The 20,353-nt window shown below is 38.5% G+C and overlaps 1 protein-coding gene across 1 annotated transcript; it reads right to left on the reverse strand.

Annotated features, from left to right (window-relative positions):
- Positions 1 to 2,757: 2,757 nt before the first annotated feature.
- Positions 2,758 to 14,830, reverse strand: LOC108980217 (extra-large guanine nucleotide-binding protein 3-like). Its single transcript, XM_018951077.2, has 8 exons — positions 13,642 to 14,830; positions 13,414 to 13,551; positions 10,712 to 10,816; positions 10,412 to 10,597; positions 8,357 to 8,531; positions 4,847 to 5,091; positions 3,931 to 4,100; positions 2,758 to 3,841 (listed from the first exon to the last, which is right to left on the reverse strand). The coding sequence occupies exons 1-8, from the start codon at positions 14,647 to 14,649 to the stop codon at positions 3,259 to 3,261; spliced, it is 2,610 nt and encodes an 869-aa protein (XP_018806622.2). The 5' UTR covers positions 14,650 to 14,830; the 3' UTR covers positions 2,758 to 3,258.
- Positions 14,831 to 20,353: the final 5,523 nt, after the last annotated feature.

The following is a 20,353-nucleotide window of genomic DNA, read 5'->3' on the forward strand; positions in this document are numbered from 1 at the left end:
ATTAGAATTATAAACAAGAAATAAAAATAAAAATTATAAACATATATTAGAGATGAAAATAATTAAAAGCTAAAATCTAACTAACCAAGATGAGATGGGGACCAAGATGAGAATAGATCATTTGAATTTTGGTCATTGGGCTTGGGATTAGGATTGAGGCTTGAGTTGCACATATGACAGTAAGATTATAAAAGTTAAAAAAATACAAGAAAAACAATTAGATACCAAAAATTATATAAATACAAAAAAAAAATTAATGGACAATATAAATTATACAAACCTATGGCAAATGACAATGGTGGGTCCAATACCACGAAGTCATACTGCAGCGGAAGTAGATATCGTCTCATGTATTACTACAACAATTAAATTTGAAATTAATACCGATGAAATGAATATAAATAAATTAAAATAATAAAATAAAATCAACGATTACTAGATTCAGCTAATCACCACCCTCCTCCTCGTCGGTCTCTTAAAGTCAAGAACATCCGAAACATGAATTTTCGTCCCGTTGATTTAATTCTGCGTGCAAATCAATGCATCTATGGTGGTAGCAGACAATGAACTCCATAATGGATCCAATATGTGTCCTCTGATACTAAAGGCCGACTCTACGGAAACGGTGCTAATAGGGATGACCAAAATACTGTGGGCTATCTCTCCAAAGACATGATATTTCATGGCATTGGTCTTCTATTATACTAATAGATCAAATTCTCGTGTATATGGGAGAAGATTCCTTGCCAAATATATGTCTACCTCCGACTTCGCCTCCATCAACCTACGCTTTTTTTCCACCCCGACTTCTAGAGGAGGCGGTAGGGTAGGTGAAGGTGTAGGTGCATTACCACTCTTAATCATGGTAAACTCATTAAACAATTTACCAAGAGTTTCTCTAACCATTGTCCCAATAAGCTCAGTCCATGCGTTCCTGTGCACAAGTCCTAAACTATATATCATGACATCAATCTTAATATGGGGGTCAAGAGCAACAACCACATATAAGAAAATATTTAACCTACTCAAATCTCCTCAATATCATATTTGACCCGCATCATCAATGACATCTCCCGCATCCTAATGTGGTCACACCTACACATTTCATTCAATTCTTCTTTCACCTTACGTATTTGTTGATAGAAATCATTGAATGTAGGGTACAAAAAACCAGATAGCATCAATGTGACCTCGTAGAAAAGCTTCAAAAAATCTACAAAAGTAGCAACAACTTTTCAATCATCATTAATAAGTTTTCTTAATCCCCCGTGCTCATCAAAATATTTGACATATTGAATATCTTCATCACCCAATAATTCAAAGGCAATCTTATATTTTTGGGCCACCTCCAACATCAAGAAGGTTGAGTTTCATCTTGTAGGAACATCAGTACAAAAGCCATTCTTGGATGTTATGCTCGCATTCCTCGTAGCAACCTTAAATTTCTCCAATCTAGTAAAGATCTCATAAATCTCACAGTCATTCTGACTCATTCAATCGAGTCATCAACATCTTTCAACCCATCAATCACAATCAAATTAAGAATATGTGCAGCATATCTAACATTGTAAACAGTCACCACCCAACAAAACGACATCGTTTTATGGTTGTAGGTTTTTTTATATATAAATACATATATCATAATATATATATATATATATATATATACGGGACGGGGAAAAACCGAGGTGGGGTTGGGCCCCCTCCGTCTCCCGCCTCCATTGGAGGCCCTAGATCCTGGTAGGGCCACCCACCCTCAGCATTTGGAGGCACAGAGTCCCGCCCCACCTAATGCAGGGGCGTTGCAGCAAGGTGCAGGGCTCCACTGCCCACCCCTAGCCTAGCTTGAACGGCATGTGAGTTTGTTGCAGGAAATCTTTGATAGTAGACAAAAGTGCTTTGTCTCAATACTTCGAGCTTAGATTGGAGCACAATGCATGGTCCATATCCTCTACAATTTCATCATCCATTAATTCATATGTGATGCAGGTGAATGCAAGGAACTGAAGAACAATAAATATAACGCCCCAAGTCTTTTAGAGAAGTTTTATCCTGATACATGCTTAACTTGATTAGCCTCTTGGGATGAAATCATGACACACTTTTAAAGGCTTTAGGATTATTCTTAGTACATCTGATCTACTCACAAATTACTTGGCAAAAAATTACAAGGCTTCACCATCTTGATTACTTACAAATTGTTATAGAGACAGCTGCAAATATAAAGTACTCCATCTTATCATAATATGCCGTGAAATTAAAATTATTTACATAAGCACCAATTTTAAGTGACATGACATCCCATAATAAGACGTGAGTACCATACTTCAAAACTACCTAATAATTACTCAAAATAAAATAAACCAAAGGATCTAACTTTAATACCTAAGTTCCATGCCACAACAAATGAAGAACCTAGGTCATCCTGGCTTTACAATACAAAACTACAAAAGTCAGATTATACTAATTTCCATGTACTTCATATCCAAAAAGAAGTAAATAACTAACAGAGTGCTCAATTACCTGTAGAAACAATGGCGAGTTATGGCAAGTTTAACCATGTCTTCAAATCATTTTCATTGTATCCTCTCCATTTCCATTGAAATGGGCAATATCCATTTAGTGTAAACCATGCAGTATTTTGGTCATTTCACTTGTCAACATAATGTGAAATGACCATAATATACAACTGAATAGATACTATTTATTTCACATGAAATAGAGAGGATCCTATGACATTTCCACTAGCTCTCCAAATTTAACACTACAGAACTATGTATCCTGTATTGGAAAGCCAAAATGCATCAGGTCCAGTCCAATTAATAACGAACTCAAAGGTTGGATGCCAAGCAGATCATGGAAATCTATTGAGTTGGTGAACCCCACCATGAAGGTGCCTATTACAGAAGGGAATTCACTCACCATTTACAGCAAACCTAACAAATTTACTCGGGAAAACTCCTTAGTAGTATTAAACAAGATAAACTATACATGCAAGAAAATTATGCTGTAAATAAATTGCAATCTCCTGAATCAGACTCAACTTATTGTTATATTGTTCAACAATCCCGAACTTGCCAGTTTAAGATAGCACCTTCACGGCCAAACTGACTTCACTTCCTTTGCTCAGTCATGCCATGGTAAGAACAAAATATCCACCAAATTTTCAGAGCAAAGAAAGAATTGGAAATGGCAAGTAGATATGTTCTATCCTTCATTTCAAAATGCCGACATGCCCCAGTTAAACAGAACAGAGTTTCATTCCTGCCTAATATATGGAGACCAACTCATTTCTGTACTGTAGAAAGAATCACCCCCGCCAATTCCATACATATTTTCATCCTTTTCTTCATCCCATTTGAGGACCTCCCTTATGTACTTGAATGCCTCATCGATTGATGTACGCTCCCGAGCTCGCGTCTGCCCCACGAATAACTTTTGTCTGCTTATGGAAGAATATAGCTCCTTGAATTTGACTGCAATATAGTAGTATGCTTGTTGTGCCAGGGACTGGTTATTGTGATGTGCCTTTAAAGGGCAGAAGTCCCTAAACCACTCACAAGCAGATAGAGGAACCTGGCTTATCTTGTCTTCAAAGGCATCATATTTGTTCAGCAGGAGCACGAAAGGGGTGTCTTTGAAACAAGGGTGTCTCACCAAACTCTCAAATAAATCTCTACTCGCTAGCATTTTATTTTGAAGTGGACCAGTACCATGGGCATACATCTGATCATAGTCACTCAACGCAACACAAAATATCACTGCCCTCACATCTTCAAACATTTCCAGCCATTTGCAACCCTCATGCAGTCCCTTGGAATTTATGCGAATTAATTGGTATCTATGACCCAAAAAGAGTAGTTTCAGCACCACAAAAAAAATCAGGGAAAAAATGCGACAATGCATAATAGGAGAAAGAATAAGTTTTACTTGGTCAAGGGAGGTGGGCATTCAAAGTTCTCATTGTATATCTCAGACATGGGGCTTCTATCATCAAATGAGAATTCCATGAAGGCAAGACCATTGCTATGAGTGACTCCCTCTGCATATAAAATGTCCCTGTCTGAAGGTTCATACTCATTGCTTGATATCTCTATAACCTGTAACAGCAACACACTAACATCCATCAAGTTATCAAATGGAAAAACGTGGAACTAGTCGTGTACAAGAAGAAAAACAGGTTGCATTCTCTCTTTTCATTAAATCAACTTCATATGTTGGTGAGAGAAACCACATATCCTGCCTAAGTACATTACTATGACACAAATAAGAAAATACAGAACAGACACCAAATTTGGAAACAGAGTGACCCTTCAGATGATCTCTCCTCACCACATACCCTTCAGTATTTTATTTTTAAATGAAATATATTTTTAAGTAAAAAGAACTGACAAATCATGCAGAATTGACCAAGTGACCTCATCCTTTGATTCTTGTTTATGGGGGAAGAAGATGTCATTTGATTAAACGTCTGTTAATGTTATAGACCACCATCCAAACTTTCTTCTTGCCTATATTCTTGGACCTAGAATTATTGATTTGTCACATTTGCATCACAAAAGAGGCAAAGGAAAAAGGGATCAGCGATCAACAAACTCAGGAAAGCAGTGACCTATAACAAGCTGCAGTGAAATCTGCAATATGGTCAAATAACAGAAGAAAACATGATTACATCAAAATGAAAAGAAGGAAAATGCTTAGTACTCAATTAACTGCAAATCTAGTGCAGAAAAAAGAGTCTACATAAATTAAGCATACATCAAGCAAAGAAACTGCAGCAGAAACCATCCTCAATTAACTGGCGTACACTTTGCAATAAAACAAAGAAAATGTAGTTGAGGCATACCCGATCCAAGAAATATTTTGCAACATCAGGAAGGCAATGCAGTTCCTCTCTTCTCTTGTATGTTTCCTGAATGGCAGGATCCCTCCAAACTTCATCTACAATTGGAGCATATTCACGTGTAGCAGCAGGGAAGAAAGCATCCAAGTCTCCCGTAGCCACGATATCCAGTAACCAGTCAGAAAAGTGCTTGAACCTTTGGTTGATTGAATAGATGCATTGCTTGCTTTCATCAACTCCTGTTTCACCTAAATTCACAAGACAGTAAAACTCTTCGTTCATTCTTTCTAAGGCAAAAAACTCAAAGTGCATGTAACCTTTTTTATGCTAGTAGAGGACAAAGAGGAAGTTTTCAAAACTTTGCAATTGAATTCATAATGTGTTGACATAAATTTGAGGCCATAGTATTTGGACTAAGGTACCCCTAAATGCACCTTCCTTTGTATGGACTTCTTCTTTAGGGAAGATCCTCACCTTCAACGATGAGGAAATGCAGACTGTAGACCATCTACTACTTCACTGAAGGTAGCCACAACCTTATGGAATGATCATTTACTAGAGAACCATATGTCTATGGTTGTCTTCGAAGGGAAAGAAACCAAAGAAGCTTTGAAAATCGCAAGTGGATAATGGATGAGCTTTGAATTTTCTTTTTCAACACTTTACTCCATTGGTCAGTTGTTATGGATTTCAATGGACTGAGCATTCATGATTTTTTTGTATCAACTGTTAATCATGCTTAGGTGTTACTCTTGTATATGTTCCATGTACATGAGCTATGCCTATCACTCTCATCAATAACAATCTTGTTTACAGATAAAAAAAAAAATTGATGTCATAACAAGCTAACTCCACTCTTATACAGAGATTGAATGTTCGAAAGAAAAAATGAATGATATATATTTGTTATATTTGTTTCTGACAGATTTCATCCTGCCACCATATCTCTTTTATCTTCATGGATGATCAGGTACACTGTCATACTTACTAAACCTGATACTAGATGGGGGACTTACTTGGATTTATACCAAATATGCCATTCTCTTCCGGTAGGTCCAAGGTATACTTCTTTTGAGAAATTATTTCCGTTGCAATCTCTTCTTTTTTTTCGTCAGTAGGTCATTCATTTTTAGGACCTCACCAACCCATATTTACTAAACCTGGTAATAGGATCTGTCTTGATTAATTTTACGGTATACAAACATGCCAGTGTCTTTCAGAGTGTAATATACTGACATATTATACTTCCTTCTCAAAACTTTTCTTTTCAATAGTCAGCAATCTTTAGGACTTTGCCAACTGTATTTCAAGAACGTTAAAGAACCTTAAATCTGGCGATGCTATCTTTTAAGTGACCTTAATTAGTTCCTCATAACTACCCAATGCTTGCTGACCATGGTATTAAACTTATCGTACATGCCCTTCAAGGTTGTTTCAGCCATCACATGGCCTCTTCAACTAGACACCATATGTGAATTCTTCTCACCAAGAGATTGCTATATGTACACTTCTTTCGAAAACACCTTGCATATATGGTAGGAAACAATAATAACTGTGCCATTTCAATTTCCCACTTATTATTTGCGGATGACACTCTTATTTTTTGTGATGCTGACAGTGGACAGATTCAAGCTTTAAGGACTGTATTATTGTGCTTTGAAGTTGTCTCGGGCCTCAAGGTGAACTTGGGCAAGTCGGAATTGGTACCGGTGGGAGATGTGAGGAATATTAACTATTTAGCGGATTTGTTGGGCTACAAAGTTGCTTCTCTTCCAATGAAATATCTTGGGCTTCCATTGGGGGTGTCTTTCAAAGCAAAGAATATTTGGGGTGGTGTTGTAGAGAAGGTTGAGAAAAGATTGTCGGGTTGGAAGTGGCTATATCTATCAAAAGGGGGGAGATTAACCCTTACTAAAATCACCATTTCCAATCTTCCTACATATTTTCTTCCTTTATTCCCACTACTGGTAGGTGTGGCAAACCGGATTGAGAAGTTGTTTAGAGCATTTTTGTGGGGTGGCATGGGAGAGGAGAATAAATTTCATCTTGTGAGTTGGCATAGAGTGTGCTGTCCGATTGTGAATGGAGGTTTGGGGGTGCGAAATTTGAGTAATTTTAATAAGGCACTGTTAGGGAAGTGGTTGTGGAGGTATCAAATGGAAGGGAATTCATTGTGGAGAGAGGTTATTGATCTGAAGTATGGATGAGATTGGGGGGGATGGTGTTCTAAGGAGGGTAGGGGGTCTTATGGTGCGTGCCTACGGAAATTTATTAGAAAGGGGTGGGACAGTTTTGAAAAACATATTAAGTTTGAGGTTGGAGAGGGCGCAAGAATTCGTTTTTGGTTTGATGAATGGTGTGGTGAGAGAGCTCCTTATTCTGTTTTTCCAGTTGTTTTCAGCTTGGTTGGAAAGCAATAGGCTGCTGTTTCAGAGGTGTTGTGTTGTGTTAATGGGACTGTGCATTGGAATGTTATTTTCACTAGAAATGTACAGGATTGGGAACTTGATGAGATTGCAGATTTTTTCAACTTCTTGTATTCTCTGAATATAGGAGGAAATGAGAGGGATCGAATGCTGTGGAAACACATGAGGAGCAAAACTTTTTCAGTTAAATCATATTATAAGGTGTCGACCGTTCAACAGCATATCTCTTTTCCGTGGAAGAGTATTTGGAGGGTTTTTGTGCCGTCTAAAGTTGCTTTTTTTACTTGGACAGCTGCACTTGGAAAGATTTTGACGGTTGAAAATTTGAGAAAACGTGGTATGATTGTTATGGAGTGGTGCTTATGTGTAAGAAAAATGATGAATCGATTGATCATTTACTCTTACATTGTGAGGTGGCTAGGGTGTGCTGTGAAGAATAGTTGCTCGTCTGCACATAATAAACGTATCATCTGCACATAATAAGCGTATCGTGCAAACAACAGAGTATAATCACAGATAGGACAAAAAGTAAACCTGCCCTAGTTGCTCACAAGAGGTCTATGGAGTTTATCCAAATTCAATTGGGATTAAAGAATAGTTGAATCAACTTGATTTGAGTTGTGTTGTGTTGATTCAAATTGACTTGAGTTGATCCAGATGTAATCCAAACACACCTATGGCATTCAACCAGGACCTCACTTTGTTTTTTATAGGTATTCGGCCAGGACCTCACTTCGCATCTCTTGTTTATGATGAGAGTAAAATCATTTGATCTAAGACCACTGGCTAAATCTCTTTTGGATTAACATACAATTTTTTTCTTCTTGAGCTATTTGCTACCTAATGAGCACAAATTTTAGGCATTTAATTAAAGAAAAGCCTTTTCCGTATAGCAATGAACAAAACATATTCTACTACTATATGTAAAAATTTGTTACAAGACAACCACAGGAATCACGAATTTAATAATTCAGCAGGATTGACTACCAAAGGAAATAGCACAAGAGTACCCAACGCTTCAACTTAATCAAATAGCAATACTTTCACCATATAAGGGGCAATAAAATAGAAAAATTAAATTTGTTACCTGGGGCAGACTCTTCAGCATCCAAAACAGTAGTTGTCTCCATGAATGATTCCTCTTCGAACTGCTCTCTTCCCTCAAGCAGTACACTAAGATACTTGTACAAATTGCTTTGAATCATAAGCTTGATATTCTGCAGCTCTTCTGGAGTGAAATTTTTCCCGTACAAAAACCTGGCCTGTTTATGAGAAGTACAGAATTATTTTTTTTTTATAAGTAAATGATTGTATTAAAGAATAGGCATAGCCCTAAGTACACAAGATGGTATACAAAGAGAAAACACCTATCTAGGATGAAGAAGAGGAAACAAGAAATTCAGCCAAGTCTAAGCCATTAAAGTCTATAGCTATGGACCATACAAATAACATTCTAACAAAAAAAGATCTAAGATCCTCAAAAGATCTCTCCTTGTCTTCGAACGTCCTGTTATTTCGTTTTTGCCATAAGCACCATAGAATACAAATAGGGACCATCTTCCACACCGCTTTGATTTGTGATAAACCTCCTATAGTGGTCCAACAAGCCAGGAGTGCCTCCACTATGGTGGGCATAACCCAAGCTATCTCTACCCTGCTGAACACCTCAGCCCATAACGCTCTAGCAACATCACAATGCAATAGAAGATGATCCACCGTTTCACACTCTTCTTACACATGCAACACCAATCTAGTATAATCACCCCTCGTCTTCGCAGATTATCTGCTATCAAGATCTTTTCCAATGAAGTTGTCCATGCAAAGAAGGTTGTTTTGGGAGGCGCCTTATTCCGCCAGATCCTTTTCCATGGGAACTGAATGTTCTGGGACTGTGTGAGAGACTTATAAAACGAGCGAACTGAAAATATGCCTTTACCAGCCGATAACCACCACAATTTGTCATTTTCTTGGATGCTCGGTTTCACGGAATACAACAATTGAAAGAACTCTTCAATGCTACCAACTTCCCAGTCTTGGACCGCCCTACTAAAAACAATGTTCCACTGTACTAGATCTCCAGTTAACACCATAAAGTCCGCCACTAAAGCTTCTTTCAACCATGCAATCTTGAAAACTGAGGGGAATAAATCTTTTAGTCTATTGTTTCTACGCCATACATCACTCCAGAATTTTATTCTAGAACCATCTCCCAGCACTACTCTAGTGTGACGAAAAAACACCTCCCATCCCTTACTGATGTACTTCCAAGTCCCCAATCCGTGAGGCCCATTTACCTCTCTACTACACCAACTCCCCCACACGCTTCCATATTTGTGGTCAATTACCGATTTCCATAGGGCTTCCGGTTCCATGTTATAGCGCCACAACCATTTCCTAAGTAATGCCCTATTGAAAATCTTTAAGTTTCTAATACCCAGCCCTCCCATGGGAAGTGGGAACATACCTTATTCCAATTGACAAGGTGGAATTTAAATTCGGTCCCTTTGCGAAGTACAGAAATTCTGAGCATTAAAAGAAAGGTGATACAAAAATAAATAAACAGAAAACATATTGGTGCTTATTCAAAGAAACCATGCAATTGAGTTGAACAGGTCAAATAATTAGATGGGAAAGGCAAAACGACATTTTTCTAAAAAGGGAACAAACCCCTTTATTGTCAGCAGTAGATTAAGCCATTTGGCATATGCTTGCTCATCCCAGATTTTGACTAAACTTTTTGTTTGTTTGGAGGGAGATGGTGAGGGAGGGAGGTCAAATCCCTCCATTTGGCAGAGGGGCAAAAGGGAGTGAGAAGAAGAGAAGAAACCTCCTAAATCCACCCACAAGTGGGCGTGGAACAATTAGGTGAGGTAGAGAAGCTTGTTAACAAAATTTTTGCAAAATTATATTTAACCTAAGTTCTGAACATATTTTATGAGGGTGTAATGGAAAAAATTAGCTCTATATTGAATATCTTTCCGTTTTCCTTACCTCCTACCATGAAACTGGTTTGTAGTGCAAATGGTTTGGATCACAGATGGTTGCAATAAAAGAAAACAGGTGATAACAAAGTTTATAATCTTAAGCTAGCACCAAAAAACTCTATTTTTTCCTTTGATCCCATAAAAAATATGTGATATACCTGCTTGAAGATGGTGCTCGTTCCAGATCCTTCCAACCCAAATAACAGAAGTTTCTGGACCCTTCCCTGCTCCAAATACTCAGGCACAGACCTACCTGAAAAAATAGTTGGGTCTTCTTTTGCCCCATGTGGATTACAAGGTGGAACAGGCAACGAAAGTAACGAACAAATGAAACGAGTGGATGCCTGCCTACCAAAAACCAAACTGTAACTGTATAAAAAAACCAACTCAAATCCATGTGGTGAATTTGAAACATGAACCTGAAATGAGATATATATTATTCACAGATATGAGAGAACCTTTCCCCATATATTTCCTTTTATGTTATTTTGACCTTCTTCCTCATAAGATCCATCGTCATACACCCAAAAATGAGTATCCCTGGGACACTGTACCTTGGCCAGCTGAAAGGGAAGTCAATAACACTTAAATCAAGTTCCAATGTCAATGACACCAAAGCAAAAGCAGAAACCAAAGAAAGACAGAATAAAATAACAATAAAAAACTTTCACACTAGAACTATTCTATAATCAGCTTGGAGAGATTTGTCACTTCAGGAAGCATGAGTGATTACCTTAAAACCAGATATACAAGCAAATCAATTGCAATATTAATTGGGTGATAATTATAACAAATTTAGGAGCCAAAAACTTGAATGTCATTGAAAGAGAGGGAGAGGCGAGAGAAAAGTGAAGGTTGGAAGGATTATAGATCAGGTAATAAGACATCATAAATCCTTGAATTACAAAAAGAAAATGATAAAAGCTGAATAACGAGAACAGAACAGAGGAAAGAGGATGACATAGGATTTTAGATAAGTCCTGCCTTCAACTGCTAATGGATATGAATAGGAACTTGCACCCCGCACCTCCCCCCACCCCAAAAAAAAAAAAAAAATTGTAACAGGTTCAATTATAATGGAATACTCTCAAGAAGACATATATAGCCCATCATAAAAGGCATATGGCTCCAAGTGTCCCTGCACATCCATTGAAAAGTCTTTGTGGGTTTAAATGATCAAAATAGTACTTTACACACAGTGTATGCAGAAAATCACTTACATTTACCTATGAATTATCCAGGTTTTATAGGAATGTAGCAGAGACATTTGAGGAACATTTTCACAATAATCAAACGCTTGGTTTGATTTGATAGGGTTTCTTTCTATTCTCTTCTGCGCTTGTTCCACCCCCAACCCACCACAACTCCCAACTCCAAACCCAGCCGAATTCCTCGACCCTCCATATTCATTTAACAGCACTTTTCTCCTTCCCATCCCTCCATTCCTCCATTATCATTCCGTTTCTTCTCATTTTTCCTGACTTTTTTCAAGCTATTAAAGGCTAAATCTAGAGCTTTTGATCCACAAACTCACTACACTACCCCTACCATTGGAAGCACTGCCCCATATCCGTTTCCCCAAGACTCCCAGTCTTCCCCATCACCCCGCACATGGCCACCACATGCTGCCAGCTCATCACAGATCTGAGCCTCCTTTTGTCACCAGAAACTTCTAGCTATTTGCCGGTTGGCTTTCCGGCCTTATTTATGTTGTTTTCCTATTTTGTTCGAATTCTTTTCGTCTTTTTCGAGGACTTTCAGCTGCAGATCTGCATCCTACCGCCGCTCTGCACCATACACGCGCCACGGAAGTCTTTGGTATCCAGCTCCATCTCCCCTCCAAGAATGGTCACAGTTTGACCAGCGCATGGGCCACACGCACCGCCATGTTCCACCGCCTATGATTCTATTGTCCCTTTGTGGCTAAAGCTTCATGTTTCTTTTTCTTACAGCTGCTTTCATATGCTCCATTATCTAACAATTAGGGAGAGGAGATGTTCAACAACCGCTCCAAATATGGACAGTTGCAATGTACACCCTAGTGCTGATTGACTCTCCTTCAGCCGACGAAACCGTCTTCATGATGGCCTTTTCCTGAACATGAATCAAGATATTGAATTACTATATTCCAGTTCCCTATACTGATTTTATTTTTTGCACTGTATGTTTTGTGTGGGATGTTTATTAGGGTATCCTACCCCTGCTATTGTACCTTTTGATTTTTATTAATTAATTTTCCTATAAAAAAAAGAACACACGATTTGATGGATCCCATGTGGCCTTGCTTAAAGATGGAAGTGCAGAAAACTAGCGAATATGGTGTCAAGTTTGTCAGCCAGAAAAGGATTCATTGCTGAATGCAAGCTTGAGGAAGACTCACTAATTCCAAACGGAAGACTTCACTTACCTTGTTGTGGAGAGTCTATCGGGAGTCCAACTTTAATCTTTTTGTATTTTGACTCAATGAGCAATACAAACATGTCAAAAGGTAGATAGTGCAGATTCTGATCTTCGTCACAGGAATGTATTGGAATCTCTTTCTTTTTTGGTAGGAGGAGGCATTGATGGTAGTTGACCAGACTCTATGAAACCACCTCTATGCCTCTATGCCACTCTCAAGGCATATTACTTTCGTGAAAATATTCAGGTCAACTTGATTTGCTCAGGTCAACTCAATTTGCTAAGTCTTTTCCCACTGATATTTTCACTTGACCCACATTAAGCCGTCACTCTTCTGAACGCATCGATCTCAGATCTCCCATACTAGACTTGACTTGGATCTTGGTATTGACAAATGTGTCTATGAATTTTTTCTACTTTCTTTCCAGAAAAAGACTGCTTTTATATTTACTTAAAACCCCTCACGTACAACTATTTATAACTCTTGCCCCCAAATTAGCAACCAGCTTTGAGAGATGTCACAACAAAAATTCTTAAGGATTGGGCTGATCAAAGAGATACAGATTCCAAGAAGACTGGGAAATGGCTGGAGGTCAGTCTTTAGATGAGCTTTGTATATTTGCACTAGAAAGTAGCTCTGTTGATTCAAGATCAGTATGATTAATATAAAAATGTTCCCAGAAGAGTAATGCTTTTGAGTTAACCGTAATTACAGTTATATCATGGGTTAAGTTATGCGTACAAAGAGAAAGACACATACCTTCAACACTCTGAGCTCTGTTTTCGTGATCTCACGACCATTTATGTAAACTTCTGTGTTCCCATTACTCGCATTCTGACGAAGCTTACCCCCAACATTCAATTTCGAACTGATCATTCTATCGGGCTTCTCTCCCTCCTGCAATCCAATTACTCAAAACAAATAAACTAAACGAACAAATTAACATAAAACCAGAAGTCTCAAACCAAATCCTCCATTATGTTTCACCTTTCCCCAAAGCCCAGAATCCTTATCGTACCAATAACGCCCGGGCTTCAACTTCTGCGGCGGGATGGGACACCCCAGAACCTCCGCCAACTCCTCCTGCCTTAACTGCTTCCCGTTGACAACCAGCTGTTCCGGCCTCAGTTGGTTCGCCGCGCACTCCTTCTCCGCCTTCATTATCTGCTTCACCTCCAGGGGACTACAAACCTTTGCCAAGATCCTAGAACTCTTCCCCAAAACGGACCGCCTGGCCTCGTCGATTGGCTGCCCAATGCAGATAACGCATTTCCTCCCCTCCGGCATCGACCCCATCGCCTTCAGCACACAGTTGCTACAGTACCTCGCCTCGCACACTATACAAGCCTCCTTCTCCTTCAACCTGTTCCCTCTCCCGCACCTACTACACACTCCTCGCTTCTTCCACGACTTCTGGCCGTTCCTGGCCCCTGAAATCGGCGACCCGGCCGAGAATTCTGCGGCGCTCGAGTACGTGTCCGACTCGTCCTCTTCGTTATCCGAGTCCCTCGGCGTATTGAAGGTCACCACCGGAGCCCGCTTTCCGTCAATTACATCAGGTTTTCGCTGGGAATCCGAGAACGGCTCTCCAATTCCGTTTCCGAACTCCGAGTCTCCGGTACCTTGCATATCGAATTGAGTTCTCAAAGCCGAAGAGGAACTTGGGCTCTCCACAGGAGTGTTCATCACTCCGCTGCCAAGACCTCCATTTCTGAACCGATTGAACCTCGAGGCCTTCGGAATGATCGGCATGGCGACCGGAACAGAGGACAGGTCCGAAACCGAAGCTAGTGAAGGAGTGCGAACCGGAACGGAATCGAGGTCCAGGGGATCAACCTTGGGAACCTCATAGGGAATCTGAGGGCCTTGGTACTCGATTGCGATGGAGTAATCGAGGTGCTCTTCGTCGGGCAATGGCGCACCTACGGGTAGCATCTTTCTCAGAGCCTCCTCCCAAGCTTTCTCTTCCTCCGCTGCCGGTGGCTCAGACGCCATCTTGTTGACGTGTATGGTTCCCGAGAGTGTTACGAAGAAAGACGGAAAGTGGTGCAAGAAAATCGATAGAAAAGGTCTTCTTTCTGGAAGAGAGAGACGGCGGCAGAGAGTTGTTGACGGAAAAGAAAACGGAGGTGACAGACTAACAGACTGACGGAAAAGATTCTTCTTGTGTGAGTGGTGGGATCCCGTCAGATTTGACGTGAAAAGTTTAGGAATTTAGATATAAAGATTAGGGAGGGGAGGGCTTTAGTGAAGCCACTGACGGTTGCATGTAAATTTGGTGCAATGAAGCTCAACTTGACAGATTGACAGGTTTTGTATGTTTTCCAAAACGACAAGCTCTAGTTAGATTCTCAGCCTCAGGCCCTAAAGTGGCTTTTCAATTTTTTTTTTTTTACTTTTTTTTCTTATATTTTTTTAATCATTTAAAATAAATAATAAAAACTAAAATGGGTACTAGACAAGAAACACCTTTTTTTAGTTTGTTTGGTAGTGTCATGGAAGGAAGAAGTTCCTTTTTTGTTGCGTATTCTTTATCATTGAGAAATGCTATTTATTATTCCTTATATTATATATTAATATTAACATGTGATTTATCATTTTTATCTTTTTATTTAAACACATATATGTTGATATATTAATATATATGTGTTTAAATAAAAAGATAAAAATGATAAATCACATATTGATGTATGGTGTAAAAGATGATAAGTAGAAATTTTCTATGAAATAATAATGTTGCTCATTTCAGTTACCCATCTGATTATGAACTAATACTATTGATCATTCTTTTAACCATCATCTTTCAACATCTCTCAACATGACATAAAATTATTAAGTCTTCCATAAGTCTTCTTTGTTTTTGGCAACCCTTCTAATAGGCATTAGAAATCTGTTATGACCCTCCATGATAGTGAAGATAAGAATAGTACTTGTCGAGGAGTGAAGAATAAGTAAGCTCGGCAGCGTAGTTCACTAGATGGAGAAGAAGCAAGCAAGGCAGCGTCGTTTACTGCTATGGTCCAGACGATGTCGTTTTTCCTAAATAAATGAATTGATGTGTTTTATTCAATGAAGTACACGCGCCTCCTGTGCGTACCTGTTGGGAATAGAATAAGTTAGAGTTTGTTATTTCCTTCTATTTAATTTCTGACGTCAAAGGATATAAGAAGGGAAGAGAGGGAAAATTGGAAATCATCTAAAATCTGGAATATCTTGTATCTAGAGAATTATTTGTACACATTAGAGTTTTCTTGGAGGAATTGGGGACCTCAAATACCCCAAGGCATGGCCATTTTCATCTTCAACCTCTTGTGACTCTCTCATTCTCATTTTATCAAACAATTTATATGCATTCAGTTAAACATCGTAGCACTCACTAGTCCATTTACACACCATTTCCTTATTACAACATAGTGAATAATAGCAAGGATCATTACAAATGGTATCTAGAGACAACGATCTTGCCATGGAAATGAGTAATGAAGAACTTCAAGAATGTTTTCAGAATTATCATCGTGCACTATATGATGAATTATATCTAGATCCTGACCAGATGGTGCTTATAGTGAAGTCTTTCGATGGTAAAAATTTAAAAATCTTAGTCGATTCTTTCTTCACTATTTACTATGTGAAGCTGGTATTGAATATGATTATGGGAGAAACATCTACCCGTTGGAGCAACACCAAATGAGACACAGAGGAGTTATTTTAGAAAATGATGTTATGTTGATACGAACGAAGATATTGGATGATGTGTATGTTGTTCTTGACAAGAAGAGCGAGGCATCATGATTAAAAGAATTTCAAGAAGCAAAGGATGATGTCCGATTGAAGGAAGAGAATGATCCATTTCTCTCGGATACCATTCCATTTGAGAGGTTAGAAAATCTTCATGAAATTACACAAGATTTCAACGAAATTTCTAACAGGAATACAGTGGTGGCTGTAGAAAATGAGATGGAGATAAAAGAGATTGATGCGGTTGAGGGGGTACCAGCTCTCGAAATCGAACCAGTACTAGAACTCGTAGTAGCCCCTTTCAATGAGGAAACGGGTGGTGCGGTAATGGGTGCTTAGTTCTCTATTAAATGACTGGGAGAATTTAAAAATGAGATCTCCATGACAACTCAAACCAAGAAGACCATCACTCTGGAGATTCAGGCCTTCGACCAGCAGCACCTCGTCGGCGTTAAAAGGCAAATTGAAGAGGGCCAAACCCTAGCCGCGGCACAGCAGTATGGGGTGGAGTCGCTAGTGGCTGCATAGCAGCAGAACCACAGGGAAGGTGTCGCCACTCGCCAACACGTTGCTAACCATTCCCTCACCTTCGACAGCCAGATCTGGCTTTATGCCACAACCAAACACTTTAGAAGTTCCAAGAGGGAAGCTCCCTCTCAGTCTCTACTCAACACCGATCTAGAGCGCCCTCTTCCTCTCTTGCCTCAACTGAAGCTCGATATCACGTTTGAAGACGAAGGACTGGGGACTGAAGATCAGGAACACCGAATTTATGTGTTCTTTCAAATTCAATTTCGTGGGAGCCCCTCAAGAAGTTTGGAGCAGGAATTTAAGCCGTTGGAAAATGTTGGTAGCGATTACGAATATGTCTCCACTTCAGAGGGTCATGTGAAGGAAGTAAATGGGGTTTCAGGGAATGCATCGGGGGCATTCCTTGCAGTGTGTGGCCGAGAGGAATCGATTTGGATTTAGGAAGTGCAACCTGCCAACGAGTTCGAGTGTGTTTCAGTGTTGCAGGGACATACTCCAGAGGTTAAGAGGGTTCAGTGGCAGCCAACTACGGATGTTTGGTTCGCTTGTAGCTACGATAACACCATTAAGGCTTGGGCAGATGAAGTTGAAACAATAGAAGAATTTGGCGATACTCTAAGTGGTAAGTACATTTTTCCTATCTCCATTTTTAATTTCTATCGAGATTTGGGAGCAAAATATATCACTGAAGGCAATTTTGAGATATTTAAAAACCTTCATGCTTCGCTTGTAATCTTTGGCGAAGGGCAATGGAGAAAACTGCTTTTAGTAGATACAAGTGCAGCCCTTCAGTTGCTCAAGGAATAGCTAATTAGAGTTGTTTTGAGTGATATGAGATAAAACTACTAGAGCTTGGGGAATATCACTTGATAGAGGAACCAATCTAGTGGCACTTTGATAGAGGAAGAGAAGGAAAATGTGAATCGACCTTGATAATTCATAATGTGTTTATGAATGTATACGGTAAAATAGGTAGGCCTTGGAATAAAACTCTGAATTTTGTTGAGATGTTGATGTATACCTCAGTCACTGGTAGTTTTAACTTTGAGTTGATTGATCATTTTTCTGGAGTGGGATCCTCTAAAAAGATGGTGTCCAAAGCCATTCAGGGAAATGGAGAAGGGAGAGATGGTTGGTGTTCCTATAACTCCTCCAATAATTGAATCCTTGCTGTAGTTCAAGTATCATACTACTATATACGGGCTTCTGAGGCACTGGGTTGCACGCCTTTTATGTGATAGAAACATAATTCCGGTTGTTCTTGCCTATCTTGTTGATGTTGCTGAGATTATGAATTCAATGAGATATTTTAGAGCTTTGCAAAATGTTCAAAGCTTTTGCAATGGTGACATGATGAATTATGAGAATAGTTGTAACAAAGGGAGACGTAGAGCTCATAATCCTATAAATAAGGTTGTTTTAAAAAAAAAAAAAGGCCTGAAGTTTAGTTTATCAAGTTCATGGACAACTAATAGTCCATATGAGGATGGGGATGAGATGGTGTTCTGGATGGTGAAGGGGATGAAGGTGATGTTCATATATAGCCAAATTCATGAAAAGCCACTCCCTTATTATTCTCTGAGTGCTATAAACCTTGTGGACAAGGTTCTTTAAGGGGGGAGAATATTATGACCCTTCATGGCAGTGAAGATAAGAATAGTAGTTGTCGAGGAATGAAGAAGAAGCAAGTTGGGCAACGTCGTTTGCTAGATGGAGAAGAAGCAAGCTAGGCGGCGTCGTTTACTGCTATGGTCCAGAAGACGTCGTTTTACCTAAATAAATGAAGTGATGCGTTTTATTCAGTGAAGTACACGTGCCTCCTGTGCATACCTGCTAGGAATAGAATTAGTTAGAGTTTGTTATTTCCTTCTATGTAATTTATGACGTCGAGGGATATAAGAAGGGAAGGGAGGGGAAATTGAAAATCATCTTAAATCTGGAATATCTTGTATCTAGAGAATTATTGTAGACATTAGAGTTTTCTTGAAGGAATTGGAGACCTCGAATACCCCAAGGCGTAACCATTTTTATCTTCAACCTCTTGTGACTCTCATTCACATTTTATCAAACAATTTATATGCATTCTATTAAATACCGTAGCACTCACTAGTCCATTTCCACACCATTTCTTTATTACAACATAGTGAAAAATAGCAAGGATCATTACAAAGTCATGTTAAAGAATGATGAAAGAATAGCTCTTTTATGTTTGTAAAGGTAAAGCTTCTTAACTACTGACTTCTAAAAATATGTTTTTATTATTAATAAAATCCAGATGGGTCAGTTGTGCTCAAATAGTTCGATTTGAAGAAACTCAAAGAGACAAAAGAGGTCATAACTCTAGCTACAGCCCCCAGACGATGTGAAATTTAAGGTGAATGCAGTAGAAAGCACATAGTGGGAATTATGAGTGCTGAAAGAATACACATTTTAGAATAAGGGTGAGCATTGAATTAGTCGGAATCAGATTTCTGAATCCGACTCTGACTCCCACTTGGCCAGAATTCAAATCCAAACTACCACTCTAACTTGTGTAGGCTCCAATCCAACTCCAACTTGTTGGAGCAAAGTTGGATTTGGGTTTTTAGTTTTAGGCTTTTTTTTAGTTTTATATTTAGTCCATTTTAAAAAAGAATATTTTGTAGCCTTTCAAATTTCAATTTTTTCAAATCATTGCTAATTTACTTATATATTAATATCTAACTTATTTTTATACTAGATTTATACTAGTGTCTAATTACATGTTATCATACTATAGTATTACATATTATTTTTAGTGTCTAATTACATGTTATTATACTAATGTCTAACTTAATTATATACTAGACTTTCTAATGTTTAATTATATGTTATTATACTTTAGTAAATTAGTATAAGGGTTATTAATTTATTATACTAGACTTATTTAAATATTAGTGTCTAATTGTTTTACTTGATTATGCATGACAGTAATATTATAATGTTTACATATACTAAACTATCATTAGTCTATTTATATTATAGTATAAATATATTATTTTATAATAATTAGCTCATACTAGTATATTATTGAATTTAACTATATAAGTTTTAGTCATATATAACTATATAACTATACTAGTATATGTGATAAATATATAAATAAATACATATTTTTATAACATGTACAATATTGGAATCGGAGTAGGAGAGCAAAGTCGGAGTCTGAGCATAAAGTCGGAATAGGATCGGATCGGATTTGGAGTCAGTCCAGTGACACCTTTGACTTCGACTTCGTTTTGTCGAAATTGAAGCAGAGCCAAATTCGGAGTCAAATTTTCAGATTTTTGCTCAGCCCTAATTCAAAATGATAGCAACACTTTTGAGCTTCCATTAGAAGCTGTGAGATTTGAAGGGTTTAATAAAGCTTTGCCTATACACTTGTCAAGATTCCCTACTTTCTGACCAAGGG

Source organism: Juglans regia, chromosome 6, assembly GCF_001411555.2.
Source record: "Juglans regia cultivar Chandler chromosome 6, Walnut 2.0, whole genome shotgun sequence".
Lineage (NCBI taxonomy): Eukaryota > Viridiplantae > Streptophyta > Magnoliopsida > Fagales > Juglandaceae > Juglans > Juglans regia.

What these genes read in the sequence shown, in the direction of transcription:
- LOC108980217 (XM_018951077.2), bottom strand. Translation starts at nt 14,649, where the DNA reads ATGGCGTCTGAGCCACCGGCAGCGGAGGAAGAGAAAGCTTGGGAGGAG. An exon ending in CAGAGCTCAGAGTGTTGAAG is followed by an intron (nt 10,817 to 13,413) that starts GTATGTGTCTTT and finishes CTTCCCTTTCAG; the next exon opens with CTGGCCAAGGTACAGTGTCC. An exon ending in AAGGAAATATATGGGGAAAG is followed by an intron (nt 10,598 to 10,711) that starts GTTCTCTCATAT and finishes TTTGGTAGGCAG; the next exon opens with GCATCCACTCGTTTCATTTG.